Consider the following 23,480-nt stretch of genomic DNA (forward strand, 5'->3'; position numbering starts at 1 on the left):
TTCTGAGGAAAAACATCTCACTGGTTCAGCCCCTCAGTTCCCATAAAACAAAAAAGGGAAAAGGGGAGAGGGAGAGAGAGGGAAAAAAAACACACTCGGCTGTGTAGGAACCAGGAATTCCCCTCTTGCAAAAGAGTGGTTCCACACGAGGAGAGGTGACATGGCAGAAACACAGGGAAACTAAAAATCTGAAAGCAAGCTGTGTTTCCAAAAAGGAAATGGAAATCATACATGCTAAATGTTAATTCATAGTCATGTTTACTGTTACTGCTCCAATACAAAAAAAGAAAAAAAAACAACAACAAAAAACCAGAACAAACAGTTCAGGTTTCAGAAGTTTCTGCTGATTGATACATGTAAGCATGTGTATTGCATCATACTGAGGTGTGGTGCTAAAGCTGTGTATACAGTTCTTCCACCTTCCCACTCTCTGCTTCCATGTTACATTTACTGTAAGGTGAAGTCATGGAATATTTTCAAACTCATCTTACTGAAACAGTGATGTTTCATTGATTGTCCAACTCTGAAATCTTCAATGGAAATAATATTATTGATGTACACCCGTCTTTTCTTGAAATGAAACAGCAGGATGTTGCTGACATTGCAGTGTAGATTGTAGTTAATTCTGAGTCTCAATAGTCTCTTATTTCCCCTAGAAAATAATTCTTTTTGTTTTACAAAAGGTGTGTTGTGTGTTTATACAAAAATTAGTGTACCACAACAGATAGAGACCATTTAAATATTCTTGCAGTGGTAAACCGATAGCAGTGAATGTCTCATATGAGTATCTTATCCTAAAATTGAAAACATATGTATAAAAAAACACTCTGAACTGCAGCTACCCAGTATATAGCTTCAGGATTCTTCAATATTATCTCATAATATTATTACACCTTCTTTATATGAGCAATACTGATTGAAAAAATTCAATATAAATAATTTCTCATGAGATTAAGTTTCAAGGAGCATGCCACACAGCAATGAGTTGACAAATATGATCTTAAAATTTACTGTAATTTTCTATCAGAAAATACTAATTATATCAACAAAAATGCTCATGTAAAGATGTTTAGTGGCACTGGAATATACTTACTGTCATGCTGAGTACAGACTATTTCACCACACTCTCTTCCTCATAAACCACTTTTTGCTTGGAGAAGCAAAACTGTGTACTCAGTTCTTAGAAAGCACACAGTATGGGTAGGGTCAAACCATCCATGTGCAGTGACTTAAAAGCCCATGGCAACAATGAGGGAATCTACTTTCAGAGAAAATCCTTCTGCTGGTAGGATAAGTTGCAAATGACATTTTGCACAGGACTTCAGAAACAGACGTGGCTTTCATGCTGCTGTTTGAACACGGGGGAAATTGGCTGCAAAGGTCACTGAGCCCATTTCCTTTCCCCCATGCTCACAGAGACAGACCTTTATAGCACCCGTTGCTTTCTACTTGCACTTTAACCAAGAGACACTACATTCAAATGCTCTATACGTAAATTCTGTAAGGGTGCAGGTTACCCAAGGGAGTGGTAAGAGGGTTTTCCTGCTTCCTCTAATGTGGAACTGACCTCTCTGATATCACTCTTACTCAAAACTTTAATTTCAGTATGAGAAGGATGAAAAGATGACTACTTAAAAAAAAAAACAAGGAGGGGGTGAGGAATGGGTGCAGTTTTACATCATCTCTACAGTGGGCTTATGTTTTCCTGATACACCTAGGCCTATTGTTTAATATTCTTGGCTCCACAACCAAGATAAATACATTTCTTTTTGAATGTTAAATGTTGATAATCTTTTAAAATGTTACATGTTGATAATCTTAATGAATCTATTGTTAAAAACGTTTTTCTCAGTTTCATTTAAAACTGTTAATCAAAAGACCAAATAACGCATTACATTGCTAAGTAAAATGTTTTCTGTGAATCAAAGAATACCTAATGCACTTCGTCTTAGTATTACATAGGGTCATTAGGCGGTATGTACCGTGCTCAGTGGTCTTTTGCTTCTCTGCTGTTTATGTGAATTTTTGTGATCATATTAGGTAAGGAAACAAGGTTAACAAGGTTAACCTGATCACGATAGTAGGAAAAATCATCTTGAGTGAGAAAATTTAATTCTTCCATAGGTCTACATATTACATATCACAGTACCGTTAGTATTACTATGTTTCCATATTGCGCTATCATATACACCTAAATACAAATTCCACTAAATTCAGTCAAAATCTATTTTTCTGGCCAACGGGAGATGGCAGTAGTCAACAAATTGTCGACGTCTCAAGCGAAATAAATCAAGCCCTTATTCACTTCCCCTACCCCCTTATACTCACCAGATCCACGATGATGGAATAGCCTTGTCTAACTGTCAAACTTGCATTGCTTAATGATGTTATCAGTGGTTTCCCTCACTTTTTAAAAGCAAGTACTGTGTGTTTAAATAGTAGTTGTTCACTGGAGGACATTACCAGGAATGAAAAAGAAGCTATCGTTTGCAAAACTACATAGCCGCAGTGGACTAGCCGCAGGTGGCTGTAGTAGGTGAGTACGTGAGGGCTTATTTTTCTACATCGGACGCGACAGACTTCCCATTTCACAGGAAGAAGACGCTTTAATATGACAGATCTGGTGTGGATATTTGTTCATAGACTTAAGTTCCGTCCTGTCATTAGTTTCAAAACAAAGTTGGCAGTAACAGTTTTACAGTCTAGCTAAGTTAGAGTGTAAAGTGCAAATTGTCATTCTGCTTTGCTTTTCTTCTTTTCTAGGAGTTGAAAGCCAGGCCATGGTGACACATGGCTTTATTGTAGCGAACAAACGACACCGGCTTTTACGAAAGAAATGTAGGTTAGGTAACGTTAAGCAGTCAGCCTTCTTTAAGTAGCCGTGCATCTTTTGCCATGCTACTCATAAACGTCTTCAAAAGCTTGCAAAAACCCGGAAGGAAGATTGTGCCAGCACAGTGAACCGAAAATATGTCGAGGACCGATGCAATGTGAAGTCAGATAACATTAGCTAGAGATAGCGACTTAAAGACGATTAACAAGCTAACAACAGTACTGGAAGAACACTGCATACCACTTCACTAGATAGCAGCTTATACTGGCAGGAATTAGTCGACTGTATGAAGTTTTTCAAGAACAGAAGCCTTAAAAGACGTCGCCTTCAGCAATTCATGACCTGACACCATCATCCTGTGCTTGGTCGCGGTTCCGTGGTAAACATGGTGCGATTAGAAGACGTAGCTAATGTGGTCCTTAGGGTGCCCAGCATCTTGGTACTGGACCTGCTCTATAAATGCGACGTTGAGAGCTTCACGTATCATCTCAGAGCGAAGAGCGAGGACCTGCTCTTCAAGTATAAGTATGTCATCTGGAACATGTACTACCTAGGTACTGGTTACCTTTGTCCTTCATTTATTAGAATTACCTCCACATTCCCTGTTGGACTGTTGCTGGTTGACATCCTGCATTCATATAGGTTACTGTATGTTCACAGGTCACATAGTAAGCACGGTGGTCTTGCTGTTGCCACTTGGACACATTGTGCAGCTTTATCTACATATTCTCACTGCCCTTCTTCTCTACATGGGCCATCAGATCTCTAGGTGAGAACACTTCCAAGTAAGATAGGCAGGCAATATATGACATGTTAATAGCTACCATATTTTATCACTTTGTGGGGGCAGGGTGGGTTTACCTGTGATTGACAGGGACTCTAAAAAATGATTAGTTTGTTAGGTGGTGGGATTCAGTGTGGTCTTTCCATGGGGCAGGGCTGCTCTGTCAGATCTGCTCTGTGGACTTAAGGTTGGCAAATGGTTATCAATTCAAAAAGTTATCAGCTCAAAAGGTAATCAGTTCAAAAGCAAGACGTGTTATCCTGCTTTTCTGTATTTACAGTCTTTATTTCGTCAAAACTGCCGAAGAGAGTCTTGCCTTTTCTCAAGAAATGTCTGAAACCTCTCTAATAACTCAGAAGTGGGTGGCGGGGTGTAATTTTTCCTCTTAATACTCAGATAACATGTAGTCACCTGCAGTCACTGTTCCATTCTTTTGTTATGGAAAAAGTTTGTTCCCTAAAAATGTGCAAAATTTTCCTGCTATAAAAACTATACAATTATTATGCGTATATCTATTTCTGAAAATCTGTCATGACTAAAAGACTAGCGATAAAATTTGTCAGGCTAAGCTGTCAATGACATCTTAGGCCATTTCACTTCTATGGTAGGAAAGCAGTTTCCATTCTTACCTACACACTTATACTGGATGAAGAAAAAATAGTATTCACCATAAACGTCTCAAGAAGCACAGAACATCCTAGCAGGGTCTTGTCAGTGTAGACGGGTTTAACATGCATGTAGTGTCAAAAATATGGTTATTAGTCTTCTAATCACCTTGTCTTTTCAGCAGAATACAGTAAGATTAGCATTCAGTCCACACACACTTTGGGTCCTCAGTCCTGTGTTCAGAACTATTTTGCATTCATGGTCTCATTGTCATATCTAATTTGCTCTTAGACATGTGGTAGCAGCTGTGTTTTTGATAAATGCATGTATCAACTACACATGAACTGTGTAATACAGCTGTTAAGATGAGTGGACACTGGACACAAGGGTTTGTTTCTTGTATGAACAGGGAGTACCTGCTAGCGGAGAGTCAATACGGGTATGACTGTGCACTCTTCCTTGATCCACCAGCTTTGAATCGTTTTGTGACTGCACTAACAAGTAGGTACAACTCCTCTGACCTGAGATCAGATTTATTAAATTCATAAATTTCATTTATTAGAATATCATATCACATATTATGAATTGGTCATTAATCAGCTGAGCCTACTGGGATTTTATTGTTATCCCTTTGAAGGCCAGCTCACTTCTATTAACGCTGTTAAAAATGTTGATGTTGAAAAGAAACACACACCTCACTTTTTTTTTTTTCTACATAGTGTGTGGTAGCATATAGGAATTTCAAATCATAGAGTAATTTGCTTAGGCCATTTCAGATGGCTTAAAATCACTGAGTGGCCTTGCTGTCTACTTGGCTTTAGTCTTGTTACCTAGCTGGTTTCCTTAAATAAAGCTTATGAAAGCTTTCAGTCGGTTTCCTGCTATTATCTCTCCTGCTGGCAACATGCAAACCCCAATCTTTAATTGGCCAATGGCCCATATAAGCCTCCGGCCAGAGTTTGTTTTCCTTCAGAAAACATCCTGTCTGTTTTTATAAAATAATTTCTTAAGTGATGAGAAAGGTCATGATTGATTTTTTTAAACATTTTTATTTATTTATTTATTTGTTTGTTTGTTCTTGTTGATGGTGCCCCCAGATGTTACCCATGTCTTGCGGATTATGCTGTATGAGTCAAAAGATGAGTGAACAAATTTAGAATTTTTAAAATACAACCAATTCGCATGACCTTTCACAGTTATTTGCCTTCCACTGGAACTTTACTTTCCGATTTTACTGTGAATTACACAGTAAAACACACTCGGCTGTGAATTTCTTAGGAAAACCTGGGTGGTGGAGAATAGCTAGAATTATGACAGCTGTTGTACGTAAATGCAAGGAAGAATTAATAAATCACTACTGTTTCCAAATGTCTTTCGAAACAGTCAAGATAATGCAACCCAAATTCTGTATATGTATGTTACTTATTACCAGATGGTCAGTTTTCACTCTTGTGTGTCTGTGTGTATGTGTCTGTCTGTGCTGATTTGTTAACAGGTCAGATTATTGTTACCACTCTGTGTGCGTTCCTCATGCGCACTCGTCGTGTGTGGCTGTTCTCTGCTCACTTGGTCCCTCTCGTGGCACGTGCATGTTCCGTTTCTCAAGATGCCGTCCTCACGCTCACCACCGTTTCCATGGGGATAACAGGGGCAGAGGTCGCCATCTTCCTCCTCATGAACCTCTTTGTGCCATATAGACTGGCCAGAGCAGCATATCGTGAGATGGCCCAAGCAGAGGTAGACACACTCAATCAGAACACCTAAGCCCCTCATTATAGCAATATTATGGAAGTTCAAATACATGTTGGCACACGCTGTCCTGCCAGAACCAAGTGTTTGTTTCTCGTATGTCTCTGCTATAGATGACGGATTTGTACCGGTTGCTGGCAGTGGGCGTGTCTCTTTGGCATAGCTTTGCTGTACCTGTGTTGTTCAGTGTCTTCTGGTTTGTGCTCTTTGGGGTCCAGCTTGTCTCTAATGTGGGTACCCCCACTGCTGTTCAGGAGGGGCTGCTGCTCTATCTTCTCACATGGTAAACTCTGCTACTCTGAAACTTACTGTGCATAAGGATTAATATATCCCAGAATTAAAGCAAGTGTAATGCTTCAGTATTGTATTAATATTTTATATTAGTGGTTGCATTCTCAACAATTAATAATGGTTGTGAACTTTTAACTTGCAATTTGCAACATTTTTCCTCTGAGCCCAAAAGTGGCATTGGTGAAACGCTTGCACCATGTGTACCCTTTAGGTTAATGTGACGTTACCTAGTAGGTATTTTGCAGTTTTTGATTATTTAAGATCTGGATTTGGAGAGGGGAACTGGTTCAGTCTAAGGTTCACAAATATGAGCTAATCTGTACTTTTCACTTTAGTTTATTGTGAACTGAGTGAGCAATGTCCAAACTGAAATTGAATCTCCTGTGTTCATGTTGTCTCAATACAAATTCTACATTGCACATCCATATAGCTAAATAGTAACATTCAAATGATTTGTTAACTTTTTTTGCAATTCAGAAATTGTGAACTTGTGTATGCCAAATTGGTTCTTTGAAAAATATGCTAATGTTCTGTTTTTCTTTCTCTCTCTCTCTGTGTGTGTGTGTGTGTGTGTGTGTGTGTGTGTGTGTGTGTGTGTGTGTGTGTGCGCGCGCGCGCGCAAACATCTGTTTGCATGTGTAAGCATGTCAGAATGCTGTGCTAGTCCATACTCTCTGCTGGGTTTGACATTTGTGGTTTCTTATTTGGCTCTGGGACTCCTAAACCTCTGCAAGTTCTACCTGGGAGGATTTACAGCCCTGCAGAATCACAATGTCATGCACAGGTGTGTGCATGTGTGTGTGTTTGTGCACGTGTGTGTTTCTAAGTAAATACATATTGTGATATGTTTTGTGTGCATGTGTTGTAGGGGTGTGACAGAGGGTGTGACCCTGCTGTTGCTGGCCCTGCAGACTGGCTTGTTGGACATGGTAGCACTGCAACGCTGCTTCCTCCTCTTCATCATCCTCTTTATTGTTCTCACTTCTACACTGCAGAGCATGAGTGAGATAACTGAGCCCATTGTGCTAGGTCTTGGGGCCAGTAGAAACAGGTAGAATGTATCATTCAAATTCATTACATTTTCCAAAATGTCTGTGATTCTGAAGGGTTGTGGTAGATCAGTGGTTATGATATCCTACTAGTCATCAGAAGGTTGCCAGTTCAAGCCCCACAGCTGCCAATTTGCCACTGTTGGGCCCCAGAGCAAGACCCCAGTCATAATTGTAAGTCAGTTTGCATAAACGCATTGCCAGTTCAAGCTAGATGCTATAAATGTAAATCTTTAAAAGGGACACTTGGAGCCTGCGCAGTAGTCAGTAATGGCTGGTATTTTTTTCACCTTTTCTTATTTCCCTCATGTGGGCATGCAACAAGGTAGTTGTGGTTCTCTTACTCCAAATGAACTCTCCAGACTGAGCACTGGATGGATATGGAGGTGAAGGTAGCATTCAAAATGTGCAGAGACTTAGGAGTTTATGTGGTATGTGATACATTACCACACGTTTTGAGATTTTTGTGATATTTTAAGATTAAGACCAGCACTATGTAAATTAATACAAGTAATTATTGCTCCAAATCTGCGGAATGGCAAATAAATGACACATTCATAAACGGAAAGGCTCACCCCCATGATGATTTGAAAAATTAATGTGTTTAGATAAATAAAATGAAACATTAAAGTTCAGGACATTTTAAAATTTTTCAGTATAGGACTGCTGAAAAATCTTAATAAAAGTACTTTATTTTCAAACAAAAGTCATTCTAAAACTTCATTCTAAAACCTGAAGCCGTGCATCCGTAGGAGCGTGTGGAAGCATGTGCGGGGTCTGAGCATGTGTGCTTTTCTGCTGCTGTTCCCGGGGTTCATGGCCTATAAGATCTCCCAGTTCTTCCACATGGACTTCTGGCTTCTCATTCTGGTCTCCAGCTGCATGCTTACGTCACTGCAGGTATGCCGCGAGAGGCTGGAGGCTTTGTGCCCCTATGGATGATGTATCTCTTAATTCAAACAAACACACACAAGATTTTCGTGAACTTGCTGATTATTGTGTTCTAGGTCACAGGCACCCTGCTGATCTACTGCTTGTTCATGGTGGAGGTGTGGCGCGGTGCTCCCTTGCCTGGCCTGGATGAGGTGGTCTATTATGTAAATGGTGTGTGTCGGATACTGGAGTTCGCGGTGGCGCTGTGTGTGGTAGCATATGGGGCGTGGGAGTCCCTGTGGGGTGAGTGGAGCTGGATGGGGGCGTCGGTAATCATCATCCATTCCTACTGCAATGTGTGGCTGCGTGCCCAGGCCGGCTGGAAGAGCTTCCTGCTCCGACAGGAAGCGGCACGCAAGATCAATTTGCTCCCACGGGCCAGTACTCAGCAGCTGCAGGAGCACAGCGATGTATGTGCCATCTGTTTTCAGGTCAGTGTCTCATCCTGCTACAGTGGGATATGGTCCAGCTCTTGGGCAGTGGGGTGCATAGAGAAGTGGTAAAGGTGGAAGAACATACTACTGCCTAATCAGGGCAGGTTTCTGGCTTTAGTCCAGTGAAGACTGCTTTACTGAGCTGAAGTCTGTATATGTTATTCAGAATGTGCTTACATATTGACTTTTGTGCAGTTGTGGTACTCTTCCATCTTTGTTTCTACAACCTTGTGACCATGCTTTCACTTACTCTTCTCTCCTCTCTTCACAGGATATGACATCAGCAGTGATAACCTACTGTGGCCATTTCTTTCATGGAAACTGTCTAAGGAAGTGGCTGTATGTGCAGGAAACATGCCCAATGTGTCATACCTCCATCAAACAGCCTGCATCCACCCAAACAACTGCTGCACATGACATCCATCCCCAGCCAGCCCCACCACAGCCCCACCCACATCACCAAGAGACAGCCCCTGAGCACGCTGATGTGCACCAAGAAGAAGCACATGGCCCACAGGGAGATGGAGTCTGTTCCTTGAATAAAAAATGTGAGTCTGAAGGACCAGCCAAGAGGAGCAGCATGCAGGACCTAACCTGTAGCTCTAGTGGCGACTCTGAAGGCATAAACATTGCTGCTCCTAGCTGCTCATCAGAGGGAGGACCTGCATCGCAGCACAGGGAGAGAAATGAAGACTCTATTAGCTCTCTATTCAGGGAGTTACCTGAGCAGAATTGAGAAAAAGGAGAAAGCAGGAGGCCATTAAGGCACTATGGAGAGGTAATTAAGCGCCAAAGAACTGACCTGCTCCTCTTTTACTGAGATCTGGGTACCAATGGCTACAACACTAAAATCGTTGGAGGAGTGAATCTACTTCTACATCCCTCTGTTAAGCAATACCAAATATATTCATCTTTAACATTCTTGAAGCTAAATTTGTGTGGAAATGTTTAATATGAGGTTGATTTTCCAGATTGACTTTGAAAATATACATTTGCCTTTATATCAGAAAAGGTAACTGAATTGCTAATGGAACGGACTCGATGATCTTATTGGCCCTTTCTAAAGTACTGTATGGTAATGTGAACATTAAGTTAATTCAGTAAATTTCTTCAAGCAAAGTTATTTTACTTGTTGTTAATGATGAGTGTATTTTCTATATGTTGTAGCCTGGGATGCAGGCTCAGATGAGTGAGGTCTGTATGTCATTCACCTCAGAGAGCATCACAAACTGGCTGTGCCTCAGCGCCTTCGTTTCTCTTAATCCTGATTTTTATACATAAATAACATTATTATGGCCCAATTGCATTTTTTGCTTTTCATGAAATTGTATAACTGTTGGACTGACTCTTAAAAGTTGCTTAATTTTGTCATTGTGTTCTTTATTTTCCGTTAAGGCAACACTATTATTTATGTAATTACGTCATTTTTATTATTTGTTTACCAGTCCAGTCTTTTCCATAAGTTCATACTCTGAAATCTAGCCATACTGTCTCAGCTGCAACGTGGGCCACACTGATGTGTTGACACTGTGTCATCAGCACATGCTGGCATTGCATCTAAAATCAGACTACCAGAAGCATAGATTGACTTTTTAACCTGCTGTCTAAATCAGGGCCCCACAGTGCTTGTGCTGTTGTCACCTGCATGCCTCTTTCTTTTACACAACACAAGACTGCTTGCTGTCTGCCTATGAAACTTTCCTCCCCCAGCCTAACCTTGTTCGGGACAGATTCCTATTATAACGGCCCCATTTTCTTAGCACCTTTTATGTTCCAAGCTTCTTTGTCCTAAATTATATTCCCAAGTTCTATAGTCTGATATTTCCCTTTACTGTTTAAGTAGTGTTATTTTTATTTCATGAGGGGGAAAATGTAGAGAGAGTAGTAGAAATAGTGCTCTTTACAGTTACCCTTGTCTCCAGCGCGATAGGGGGCAGTAAACGATTAACATTGCCCTTTTATGCGTCATTAAAAGCGGAAGGGTGGTTAACGTAACGGTCTTATGCTCTATCTTAGCTAACTAGCGGAGTGGGATGATCAAATGTTCATTTGGCGTATTAATTACGACGTGTAGTGTGGTAAATTTATTTCACTGCATGGAAATTGAGTAGCAAACTGTTTTTTTTTAGCTAGCTAACTGGCTGTCAGTTTAGCATCAGCGTAGGCTAATAGTGAAGAGCCGTTGAGACTTGGTAAATAGTACACGGTAAGCATAACAACAGCACGCCAGCGGGGAGTTTATCGTGTTTGGATCGCGGTCGCTGGCTGTCGAGTTCAGCTAGTTTGTAGTGGAGCACCGGTAGGCTGCCACACGCAGTGGTAAGATGGCGCTTAAAAGAATCCAAAAGGTAAGAATAAAGGCTCTAGAGAATTTACTAAAAAAGTGAACTATTTAAAGTTGCGGTATGTCCATAGAGTATGCTTGGTGATTAGGTCACGATAGCAAGTGAAGATATTTCATCCTTTAAGACCCTTAGCTGTGGAGTCAGCTTGGACATTAGCGCTGAGCGTATGGCTATTTTAGATACGACTAGGACTCTCAAAAATAAAGTGGCAAGCGTTCCTTTCTGTACTACAAATTAGAAGCAGGTTACCAATATAGCTATTAGACTAACTGTGCCAACGTAGAAGCTGTACATTTAATATCGAAGGCGAAGGGTTTCGTATGGACTATTCTAGCTAACCGCTAAGTTACTAAAGTCAGTCGTAACAAGTTCTGCCCTGCTGGATGTAGATAGCTTGGCTAGCTAGAGAGTTCATGATTATTGCGCTTATGAAATCATGGACTCATTGCCTCCGTGAAAATTGTCATATAGGTTAAATTGGCTGGACCCATCATCACATTCCCTCTTCAGACTTTAGGATTTAGATTATTGTAATAATGATCTTATTCATCCAACTTTTTTTTTTTCTTAGCGCATATGGTTTGCAAACGTTTTTGTGAAATATTTTTAACGTTTTTATGGCTTTTTTTTTTTTTGCATTGTGTGCTTTTTTAACTGGTCTTGTGATCATTCTTTTTGAGGCCTTATGGCATTTGCTAAAAGGGTCAACCTCAATCTCAGATTTAACCTATGCCATGGAGTTGTTTTTAGTTCCAGAATGTAACTGCAGTTGTGCAACGCTCAAATGATTAGCGTTGGATAGTTGGACATGGGCGTCTGCCAACTAACTCGGCGGACCCCCTCCTCTCCCGTTCCCGAAATGTACTTCAGGTGTCTTCCCACCCAATAGTAAAAATAAACGTTGTGCTACTTGTGCTGCGGACTAGGCAGACATGCCTGTGGATCTGTTCTGTCCCACCCCCTATCCCTCGTGACCCCAGGAGCTAAAAATACACTAAGCCGGCAGAGTACCCACAGAACTCATATGGCCACACTCATCCATAATCACCATGGATACAGCATGCATCATTATTGACCTTTTATCAGTTATGGAGGCTCTATGCATGTATAAGTTGAGATGCCCTAAACTGCAGTGAATATCATAAAAGACAACATATCGTGTATTTCTCTCGCTCTTGTTCACACACAGACACATGAGTATGTGGTGGGTTTTTTTTTTGTTTTGTTTTTGTTTTCTTTCCTTCTTTCAATTTTTCCCCATACTTACATGATTTGTTTTTTTGGGGTCTTTTTTGGTAGGAGCTGACTGACCTGGCCCGTGATCCTCCTGCACAGTGTTCAGCAGGCCCAGTGGGGGACGATGGTGAGTTTCTAAACATTAAATATGCCACATAGTCAAATATGGCTGTAGTGAGGTTACAGGTGAATGTTTTCCCCTTTCAGTGTTTCATTGGCAGGCTACAATCATGGGCCCTGTGAGTATGGCTAATTCTCATCTTGTCTAAATATGATGGTAGCATTAAAGCCATTTAAAGGGAGCTTTCCAGTAGGTCTGTTATTTACATCCATACTGTAGCACATTTTATCCTGTTCAACTACATTGGCTAATTATTTTGCAAACTAATGCAAATAAAACTGACCTGGTTTGTTTTTATGCAGAATGAGAGCCCATATCAGGGTGGTGTTTTCTTTCTGACTATACACTTCCCAACAGACTACCCCTTCAAGCCCCCAAAGGTGTAATTCTTCATATTAAGTCATGTTTTCAGGATATCATGTTGTTTATAATGTAATGTTTTGTTAATTTCTGTTTCTAAAAATGTCTTTGTGTTAGGTTGCATTCACCACAAGAATTTACCACCCAAATATTAACAGTAATGGCAGCATTTGTCTGGATATCCTCAGGTCACAGTGGTCCCCTGCACTTACAATTTCTAAAGGTGTGTGTGTGTATGTATTTGTGTATGTATGTGTGTATGTATGTGTAGTCATGCATAATATTTTATAGGTTGTATCCAAGCTGAACAGCTACGGAATTAATTGTTACTGTGTTGTAACCTGATCTCCTTTTTGTAGTTCTCCTGTCCATCTGTTCCCTTTTATGTGATCCAAACCCAGACGATCCTCTTGTGCCAGAGATTGCACGAATCTATAAAACAGACACAGAGAAGTATGTATACACCTTTCAGTTGATCTCTTGTACACCCATACATGTACCCTTCACCAAAGAAAATTACAGCATGAGCATTATTAAAATTAGACCAGCAGTGCCTATGTATTTTTGTTTAATACACTGCCAGGTACAATAAAATGGCCAGAGAATGGACAGAGAAATACGCCATGTTGTAGGTGAGGGGTAAGACACTGTGCATTGTGAACAGGATGCAATGAGTGGTGCGCTTGATGCTGCTTCCTGCATAGCACTGCATGAAGGTGTTACCACCATAATAATGGAACACTAATGCAAATAGGACTCAGCTTACTCACTGCCAAATGCAGCCAATAAATTGCTTTGGCTTTGTTTGGTAGGCAGGCACTATAAATGACCTGTCATATCAAGAATTAAAGTCATTACTCTACTATTTTTGACACTGTGGAGGTAGAATCTGATCATTTGTGCAGCAAGCTTGTATAGAGTTCTTGTGCTTGTTTACCTTGTGGTTGTTTACCTAAACCATTGTTAGCCACATTCTTAATGAATTATAGAAGATCAGTTAGGAGCAAATAAAGTTACTTTTAGGACAAGTATAAAGCTACAAAGTCTCATGCTTTAGTCAGCCAGCTGGCTCACCAGCTGATTTGGTTTGTCTGTTTCCTTGTTTGTCCTTTGATGTTTGAGGCAAAACCAAGACTGGGACTTTATTTCTAAAACTGGTGTTGCTGTCATTTTGATGCAAATGAATTTGAAAGATTAACAGCCAGTGGTATGTTATTGATCTTGTGAAAAATACACATGCTTTCTCTGGAAAATTCTAGTACAGAAGCTGATATGTCAATATATCAAAATGTTTTAAGACAGTTTATTGCAGTACTGTCCAATGCTAGAATGTATGTTTTATAGCTCACATTTTATGTGTTAGAATATGACAGTTAAATGCTTTTTCCTTGCTTTCACTTGAATTTTCTGATTTGATTTGCTGAAATTAACTGCTCCTACCTTTATCCAAACCAAGTTAAACGTGGTTTCAAATGATGACTCAAGCATTTTAGCACCTGCATCATGATCAATGATCTATATTAATTAATTTGTTAGTGCTTTTTGTGTTATGGCAATCAGCCTTGTTGTGAGATTGAACTGAGCATGTTCCATAAATAATGCGGTGAAAAACATTTATTTTTTTTTACCTTTCACAGATACTTTTCAGTTTAACCTGTTTTAAAAGAAATCTTGAAATGAAAAAAATCAGAGATCCATTATCAGTACTGTAAAGCTACTGATGTTATTTCTTTAGTCACTTTTTTAGTTGTGGCTTAATATTGTATGAAGATAAAAAAAAAAAAACTTTCAGAATCCACTATGTAGTCACGCATGTGGTTTTGGTATAAAACAAAGCAAACAATGCATAGTTCTTCTGATTGTTGATTATTGGTTATTGCTACTGTAAGATTTTTTACAAATTTTTTTTTTTTTTTGGGTCAGTGCATCTCCATCCACTCTCCTTAGTTTTATGTCAGACTATGTGTCAGGTTCATAATTTTCACAGGGTGTACTTTGACATGGTAGTATTCCCAAAGGACTTATTCTGATGTTACTGCTTTGGACATAATTCCTCTGTATTTTACAACTCTTTCTTTCTGCTTCTTGCAGGTACAACAGAATAGCGCGGGAATGGACGCAGAAATATGCCATGTGATGGTGGCAGGACACATACAAACTGTGTTGTTTATGCTCTCGTGTTTGGATACTGTCTTAAGGCCATTTTATCCTGTATGTCTCTTACTGAGGAACAGTCTCGGTTTGCCTGCTCAAATAAGACTGCAGCAAGACCTACAGGAATTGACAGTCTTCAGCTCTAATCTGGACCCCTTCCGTCCAGTGGAATCTTTTCTCCGTTTCCTGCTTCTCTGCCTTGTGGTCCATGTGTCGGTCATTCTCTCTGGCCTCTTGGGTCATGCCGTCTATATTTGACCGCAGTACTGGCCTACTCAGGGAGGGGGAATTTAACTGTAGGCTGTGCTGCTTCTTCAGGGCTATACTCCTGCAATGCATGTCATCACAGGGTGAAGGGGTCAGGTGTTGCACAGCAGTGGGATTTTGACACTGGTTCCTCTGTCCTGCTAGATCATAAAGATCTGGAACATTCAAAGCCACTCTTGGCCCAACATTACACAGCTGTGGCAATGAAATTCAACTTGCTCAATTGGCGTAAATGTCCTGCTACCTTTTTTCCCCCTCAATAAAGTTGCGTAACTAATTATGTTGTCAGGTTCCATTTTTGTAAACCAGGCTATAATGTCATTTCAGGCTTGTGTAATAAGACATTTTGTATTTAGCAATGCCCTAGGATCTGTTGTTCTAGAATTGTAAACACATTTAAGATTTAATTCTGAAGTGAGCCCATTTGATTTGCCACTTCAAAGTTTAGTCGTGTTCAAAAGCTAAGGCAAAGTCAAATTTGAAAGAATGTTCTTGTATCCTCTGTAATTATAATAGCATAATTATTTGGTCAGGGAAAAAAACAGTTTGCTATTTGATCAAATGTATGATCACTGAGTGGTTGTGGGCTCCTGCTGGTCAGCTTCATGCTGCTGAAATAAGAACTTATTGTTCTTAATATTGTTACATTTTGTTGCTTCGATATGGTATGTTGCAGTCTTTTTAAAAACTAATAGTGATGGGCTTTTAAAAGGACAGGATGGCAATATGTGGATTATCTCGTTGATCACAGAGCCAACTTGATTTGTCATAGAGGAACAAATTGGCCAGAATCAACAATATATCTAAATGTTAAACAGAAGTACCTCCTGCAGGGTTTGTATGTACACCAGGTGCTATGGTGCGAATAAGTACTAGTTGTAATCTTGCAGGGTCTACTGACTTTGTACTATGGCTTTGTTCAGGAACTGACTACCACGGCATAATTGTTGGTTTGAAGCATCCTAAGAGTGAGTGTTATGTAAGGGAGTGCTAGGTTTGAGGAAAAGTATAAATAATTCTTAGCAATTTTTTTTCTTCTTTTTTTTATGTGGGTGGAGGTAATATCACCTAAACTAAATATTGGCACTGAGCAGCAGTTGTAGGCTAATGACAGATACAGCAATGCTAAGTTAATTAACTTATTGCAGAAATACCATAATTGCTCAATACGAGCATTTCTTTGGACATTTCATACAGATATGAGCAGATTCAGTAATTATAGAATATGTAAAACATTTTGTGGAATAAAAGAAATACACACATTAGTTTAATAACAAGACAATTAGAGTATGCGGACAACATGATACAAATGTTTGATTATTCCATTTTGCATTTCGCATAAAATGTATGTAGAGGATCATACTTAAGATATGTTGTTATTATTATTTAAAAAAACAACATCTCGATTACACTTTACAAGAAATGTACCCTGATAGTATTCTTAACACTGACCTATCCATTAGCATATGAGTCTATGTATTTGACAGAGACTACAAAGCACGTCAGTAAATCGTTCTGGACGAGGGCGCCTGCCAGTGTAAGATATGGAAATATGCCTGATAAAAGGCCTTTTGTTTGAATGTTTACAACTAAATTATTGCTACCCGCATCATATTTTAAGGAAATATTTTAATTTAAAATCATCAAATGAGAATATTCCAAATGCAAATATTTTTATTTTTATGTAACTCGTGATCACACGAACTGTCTATATACGACGTTATTTGAGCGCAAGCATTACGTTGAAAAAAGCCACAATAAGGTTTTTTTAATTCGTTTTTTAAATTCGTGACCACGGTGACGAACTGTCTACATTATGCGTTATCTGAGCGCAATCGTTACGTTGAAAATGCAATTGTGTAAACGTCAACACCGCATTTAGCTTTTCAAATTTCCGAGCCCTACTTACTTTTTAATCATCCGTGGAAATAACGACGTACTACGAGAGAAAATATCTACTTTTGGGAATAATGTATTTTTATGAAAGGCAGCGCAAGCACATGTAGATAAGCGTTTATGTGTCCGCTGATGGACTCGTGACTGAACCAGGAAGTCTTCACCTCCAGAATTCTCAAAATTTTGAGCTTTACATTTTCTTGAAGCAGGAGACCTCTGACCTCTAAAGAGATGACCGGGGGTTTGTCAGGTCATATGTATCAAACATGAATGGTGTACACTTTCATGTTTTAAAGGTTTTGTTCGTTTGTGTTTGTGTAGTATTTCTGTCCGAAGCAGATTCTCACAATTTTGTAGTTGACACGTTAAATCTTAACGGAACATGGAGATTACGAAACTCTAATGGGTCGCTCTCGCTTAATGCAGAAGTACCCGGTTGTGTACATACAGCTCTGCAGCTACAGAAACTTATTGAGGTATAGTGCACTACTTTCCAATCATTCATTTATTTACGTTAAACCTGCGCTGCATAAGGAAGAAAGCAAAAACATAAATCGGTGGCATACATTAAACAAGGAAATGAGTTAGTAACTGACATATAAATTTTGTTTGTTGAAATGCTGTATGTAAATATGCAAGTAAAAAAGTTTTATCGCCGTTGTTACAAACAGCACAAAATGAGATACTAAAAGATGAATGAACCTTTTTTTTTTTCAAACATTCAAACATTTTTGATTTTAGTTTACATCAAATTTTGTGTTTTTAAATGTTTTTAAAACATTTACATAATTGCTTTGTAGTTTGGAGTGTATTACTGGTAGGGTCATAAACATTTATGTGGGTCAGCCTAGCCAAAATACAACCTACCGCAATTAGCATTATGATACAATACATCCTGGGCCGGACAGAAACGGCCAAATAAACTGGTAAGTATGGCATGACAATGTGAGACATTAGGTGGAGCTTATCCCCAGTCTAGTTCCAGGTAAGGTCACTTCACATGTCAAGTTTAGAAATGAAAGTCTGTTCTCTGCAGACTGTTTGCACTTGGTATATTTCCATTTCATTTTTTTGTAAAATAAAGGTGCACTACTTTGGATGTCCACAGGATCCCTACTATCGGTTTAATGACCTGGCCTACAGATGGATCTCTCTGGACAACTGGACATACACTACTTCATTCTCTGTGCCTGACTATGTCCGGTGTGTTGTCCTACTGTATTTCCAACCATCTTCTCGCATGTCTCTCATTACTTTGAAATAGGATATCAATTTGACAACTGATTACATGCTGTCCTGTAAATGTCCTGACCCATAATATAAACCAGCATCGGAAAAGAACTTGAAAGTACCACTTTTTGTATTGGTAAGAATACAATCCAGATTCAAGATCAAGTGTCTTACTGTGTACTTCAACAGAGAGAGTAAGAGATCAGTTCTGGTATTTGAAGGGGTGGACACAATCTCCACAATCTCTCTCAATGGAGTCATTATTGGAAACACAGACAACATGTTCCTGAGATACGTATGTAAATACAGAAAGACACAATCTTATCAACCTGAATTCTCTTAAGTTTTTTTTTTTTATTCTTATTTCCACACTAATAACAGAGAACATCACTGGGTGATCAAAATCTTAAAAGTCACACCATGTAAAAGCAGTTCAAAAGGTGTTCCTTCTTTATTAGGATTTTGAAGTTACTGGGCTCTTGAAGGATGTGAATTTTCTAGAGGTGTGGCTCATGTCAGCTGTAACCTATGCATCAATGAGGCATCAAGCCCACACTGCATACAAAGTACCTCCGGAATGCCCTCCTGCCACGCAGAAAGGGGAGTGCCATGTAAACTTCATCAGAAAGGTATAATAAAGACCATTTAATCATTTCTGCAATTTGATTTGAATAGGTTTATGTGTGAATAGGTTGAATAGGTTTGTGTGTGTGTATGTGTGTGTTTCAGGCACAGAGCTCATTTAGCTGGGATTGGGGTCCTTCTTTTCCCACACTTGGCATCTGGAAGGACGTTTATCTAGAGTCTTTTAATACTTTTCGGCTGTTGAACTTTGTCACCAGTTCAAAATATGGTACAGTTCACAACAAAGTCTTATGAAAGTCCATGGGTCTCTCTTAGGACCTTCACCTGGCAACATTACACACCATATCTATTTTTAAGTTATACATTTCATACAAAAATCCAGCAGGACTCTTTTAAACTTTAAGCTCAAATATCTTTAAATCCTCATAGCTTTCACTAAAATAGTTGCTCTCGGAAAAAGGAATAGAGCAAGGTGCTAGCAACACCAAAGCCAAGAATTTGATTCCCAGCAAGCATACATTCTTTTATTTCCATGTGGTCCAGTTGTATTAATCGTTCAAGAAAATCCTCTAAAATAAGGTATTGATCACTACTTCTTGAAAATTTTGTAAATGCACATGGTATAAAGAATAGTAGTTTAAGCGTTGAGTAAGCACATCTGTGGACAGATGGGCTTTAAAGAAAGGTTTGGATTTAGGGCATGGAATTAGGATTTGGGGGCATGTTCTAGGTAAGTGATGGAAGTTAGCAAAATCTGTAACACTTAGCAATATTTTAAGTTCTCTCTCTCTCTCTCTCTCTCTCTCTCTCTCTACCTCTCTACCTCTCTCTCTCTACCTCTACCACTTTTTCCAGACTCTCTTCTCTCATGCTGGACTGTGGAAGTGGAGTTGTTCTTTGATACCATTGTGGCCTCAAAGGGAATTGTCCAGTTGTCCGTGCCACAATTGCAATCAGAGGCAAAGTTTCAACTCTCGCTTTCACCTGGCCAGAGCAACACATCCTTCCTCCTCCAGATTAACCAGGTAAGACAGGATGAGGCTTCCATAGTGCTTCTTGTAGAAGTGAATGAACATCTATGGGGCCAACTATATAGTTTTACCCATTACAATGGCTTCAGTAAAATGTAATGCAAGGTCTCCTGTATGTAATACATGTGTCTCAAGAATACTTCAGTTGATCTGTGGTGGCCCTTTGGACATGGACAACAGCCTCTCAAAGAGCTATTTATAAATATCAGCATGGTGGGTGGAGAGGCATTCCATGCCAAGAGAATGGTAAGAGATCAGTATCTCTCCACAGGCTGTCTCTTACTCCTTATTTAATTTAATTAACTCTCGTTCTTTTACTCACTTCGTTTACTTGGCATAGATTGCTTTCCGTACTGTGGAGTTGGTACAGGAACCTATTCCTGATTCTCCTGGCCTTAGCTTCTATTTCCGTATCAATGGGCAACCTATCTTCCTGAAGGGGTCAAACTGGATACCAGCTCATGCTTTTCAGGATCAGGCTACTGCAGATAGGTACAGCACCTCACACTGTAACCTTCCCAAACATACAAAGCATCTTAGTTGGGAACACTCACATAAATAATCGGTGTGCTGATATGAGTTCATGTCCAGCCAATATTTACCACTTTGCTTTTTCTGTCTATTTGTATTTTAGGTTGACTCAACTGCTTCTGTCTGCACAGATGGCAAACATGAATGTTTTAAGAGTGTGGGGAGGTGGAATCTATGAACAAGACCTCTTCTATAGCCTGTGTGATAAGCTTGGCATCATGGTATATATTCCTATGTGACATAGTCACCATGTTCTGAACATGCTACTTGTTATTAATTTGCAGTTGCTTTGTACTTGTTTCAGGTTTGGCAGGACTTCATGTTTGCATGTGCGTTATATCCTATAGAGCGGGATTTCATCCAGTCAGTGCGAAAGGAGGTTACTCAACAGGTATAAACATCATCCACCAAACTCAGTTATCTGTCCATACTTGTGGTATAATGTGGTACTGTATTGTGGTGTGGCTCAGGTGAGACGGCTTAAGTCCCACCCCTCGGTGGTCATCTGGAGTGGAAACAATGAGAATGAGGCTGCCATTGCAACCAACTGGTTTTTTATTCCCCATGCTGAGAGGCCACGCTATGTGAAAGATTACATCCATCTATATGTGGAGAATATCAGAGAGATTGTACTGCAGGTGAGAAGAACACACAATCATACGTCTAAACAGGTGTGAAAAGTTTTTGTTTTTATTTTTGTCTGTATTTTATTGCCCTGACCCAAAATGTGTAACACTGTTTTCTGTGCAGAAGAATGAAGATTCCAAAACTATTATATCATTATTTCGCTTCTTTAAGAATGGTGATATCAGAAGGGAATTCCATTCTTCTGATTAAGCTGTGCTGCAATTCTAGGAGGACAGCTCAAGGCCTTTCCTGGTGTCTAGTCCAACCAATGGGCTGCAGTCCGAGAAGGAAGGCTGGGTGGCCCAGAATCCCTATGACCCCCATTATGGAGACGTGCACTTTTACAGCTACCTCACTGATTGCTGGGACTGGCGGTCATTCCCTCGCACGCGCTTTGCATCTGAGTATGGCTTTCAGTCCTGGCCCTCCATGTCAACACTCAGTAAGGTATCACACACCTATTGTTACATGTGGATACTGTGCTTGTCTGTCTTTTCTGCTGTAAACATTTGCACTTCGGCAGGTATCAACAGCTGCTGATTGGGATTTCAGAAGCGAATTTTCAAACCACCGACAGCACCATGAGTTTGGGAACTGGCAGATGATGCAGCAAGCAGAACTACATTATGTCCTCCCCAACCACACGGACCCAGTGCAGAAATACAGAGACACTATTTACATCACCCAGGCAATCGCACACACCAACAAACCTCTCATTTAATTCAGTCATACATATAGTACTGCATCTCATTGAGATAAAAAGGTAGATTCACAAAACAATGCGTGCACAGACATACACACACATCCAAGTACACGCACACATGCACGCGCACACACACACACACACACAGATGTTCTAAAGTTTGCATTTGCCCTAAGCAGGTTATGCAGGCACAGTGTGTAAAGACACAGACAGAATTCTACCGCCGGAGCCAAAGTGACATTGTTCAGGGTGAAGGGCACACCATGGGTGCTCTTTATTGGCAGCTGAACGACGTCTGGCAGGCGCCTTCTTGGTCCTCTATAGGTTAGTGTTTTAAGGCATGTGCACCCACTCTTTTGTGTTTTTATGGCTGTCTGCATTTATTGCTATCTGGGTGACAGGATTCCATTTGATAAAGGAACTGAAAAGTGTGTGTGTGTGTGTGCGTGTGTGTGTGCGCAGAGTTTGGTGGCAAGTGGAAGATGCTGCATTACTGGGCTGTCAACTTCTTTAGTCCTCTTATTTCAGTAGGCGTTGAGGACAAGGAAGACTTGATGATCTATGCCATCTCTGACCTGAACCTAGACTATATTTTGAAAGTTTCGGTAAAAGCATCTACATGTGTTCGTCTCCCTGCTTTTCAGGCATTACACGTTTTAATGGATTGATCGACATGCGACTTAAATTTGCCGTTTAAATTGCTGTTTTCTCTTTCTGTGTTTTGTGTGCATGTCTGCATGCAGGTGAAATTGTATCGCTGGAACAGCTTTATTCCACAGTGTTCTCTGGACTCTGATTGGGCTGTAGTGAAAGGGGGCGGGGTCACCAAGGTGTTTGAGCACCCAGTGTCCCCACTGTTGAAGAACTGTGGAAACTGCACTCGGCAGTCATGTGTAGTCACCTTTCACCTCAGTGGCCCTGAGCATGGTATAAAAAGTCCTCCCAACCACCTTTTTCTAAGCTCCCCACGAGATGCTAAGGACCTTCAGAAACCCAAAATCACGGTGAGACTCATACTCATATATATATCAAGTATCTTTTTAAAGACATATCCATTACCAGCACTTTCACCACAATGTCACAATGTTTAGATTGGACTGTGTTCTTTACCAACATCTGTAGATATGCTGTTTACAGGTGTGTGTGTGTGTGTGTGTGTGTGTGTGTGTGTGTGTGTGTGTGTGTGTGTGTGATAGTTCACTGTAGAGGATGCAGGAGAGAGGTTTATGGTGACTCTGCATAGTTCCTCGCCTGCTCTGTTTGTCTGGCTGGATGTCGAAGACATTCCTGGATTATTTGATGCTAATGGCTTCCTGATGATATCTGAGCAATATACTGTTTATTTCACTGCATGGACATTCACCACCTTAAAGGATTTCACTTCCAATCTGCACGTTACAACACTCAGAGATATCTACTGAGTGTGTCAGAGAGGAGAAAAGCACATTGGTGATGATTCACTCTAGTTCATTTTGAGGCCAAGGACTATTTGGTTTGAACTGCACAAGTGACTCATTGACTGTATTTTAAACAGATAAAGATATCAAGAATTTTTTCTAAAAAGATTTATGATTTGTAAATCATTAGGAATATATTTTATATTTTGATTTCCATGTCAATAAAAAATAATTATATAAGAAATTTATATTTGATGGTGTAAATCATGATTTTACTCGAAGCATGTCGGACAGGTTACTTGACCTTATGCGACCGGT

General features: G+C 39.9%; 3 protein-coding genes across 13 annotated transcripts; all 3 read left to right on the plus strand.

Moving 5' to 3' along the window:
* The first annotated feature begins 2,319 nt into the window (after nt 1-2,319).
* Nucleotides 2,320-9,798, plus strand: zmp:0000000662 (RING finger protein 145). 5 transcript variants are annotated; one of them, XM_027023612.3, is made up of 11 exons: nt 2,320-2,536; nt 2,764-3,387; nt 3,494-3,602; nt 4,633-4,724; nt 5,719-5,960; nt 6,086-6,255; nt 6,907-7,047; nt 7,132-7,314; nt 8,065-8,212; nt 8,320-8,676; nt 8,951-9,798. In XM_027023612.3, exons 2-11 carry the CDS (start codon nt 3,219-3,221, stop codon nt 9,413-9,415), a joined length of 2,076 nt encoding a protein of 691 aa, XP_026879413.3. In that variant the 5' UTR covers nt 2,320-2,536; nt 2,764-3,218; the 3' UTR covers nt 9,416-9,798. The 5 variants fall into 5 exon arrangements, with proteins under 5 accessions (XP_026879413.3, XP_026879415.3, XP_081580661.1 ...); XM_027023614.3 differs by having other exon boundaries at nt 6,191-6,255; XM_081724535.1 differs by lacking the exons at nt 3,494-3,602; nt 4,633-4,724.
* An 892-nt stretch (nt 9,799-10,690) lies between these two features.
* Nucleotides 10,691-15,440, plus strand: ube2d3 (ubiquitin-conjugating enzyme E2D 3). Of its 6 annotated transcripts, none has more exons than XM_081724540.1 (8): nt 10,691-11,027; nt 12,324-12,387; nt 12,468-12,499; nt 12,684-12,761; nt 12,859-12,964; nt 13,143-13,194; nt 13,325-13,380; nt 14,833-15,440. In XM_081724540.1, the coding sequence occupies exons 1-7, from the start codon at nt 11,004-11,006 to the stop codon at nt 13,371-13,373; spliced, it is 405 nt and encodes a 134-aa protein (XP_081580666.1). In that variant the 5' UTR covers nt 10,691-11,003; the 3' UTR covers nt 13,374-13,380; nt 14,833-15,440. The 6 variants fall into 6 exon arrangements, with proteins under 6 accessions (XP_081580666.1, XP_081580665.1, XP_081580667.1 ...); XM_081724539.1 differs by having other exon boundaries at nt 10,693-11,027; nt 13,325-13,373; XM_027023594.3 differs by having other exon boundaries at nt 10,697-11,027; nt 13,101-13,194.
* Nucleotides 15,441-17,005: 1,565 nt separating this feature from the next.
* On the plus strand, nt 17,006-23,412 carry manba (mannosidase, beta A, lysosomal). Of its 2 annotated transcripts, XM_027023625.3 has the most exons (17): nt 17,006-17,534; nt 18,167-18,261; nt 18,478-18,583; nt 18,747-18,917; nt 19,018-19,141; nt 19,729-19,898; nt 20,040-20,150; nt 20,245-20,396; nt 20,539-20,656; nt 20,740-20,826; nt 20,906-21,073; nt 21,291-21,509; nt 21,586-21,750; nt 21,945-22,089; nt 22,228-22,370; nt 22,509-22,769; nt 22,962-23,412. In XM_027023625.3, exons 1-17 carry the CDS (start codon nt 17,325-17,327, stop codon nt 23,184-23,186), a joined length of 2,670 nt encoding a protein of 889 aa, XP_026879426.3. In that variant the 5' UTR covers nt 17,006-17,324; the 3' UTR covers nt 23,187-23,412. The 2 variants fall into 2 exon arrangements, with proteins under 2 accessions (XP_026879426.3, XP_081581073.1); XM_081724947.1 differs by having other exon boundaries at nt 20,783-21,073.
* Nucleotides 23,413-23,480: the final 68 nt, after the last annotated feature.

This window comes from Electrophorus electricus, chromosome 12, assembly GCF_041902795.1.
Source record: "Electrophorus electricus isolate QZ-2024a chromosome 12, ASM4190279v1, whole genome shotgun sequence".
Classification (NCBI taxonomy): Eukaryota; Metazoa; Chordata; class Actinopteri; order Gymnotiformes; family Gymnotidae; genus Electrophorus; species Electrophorus electricus.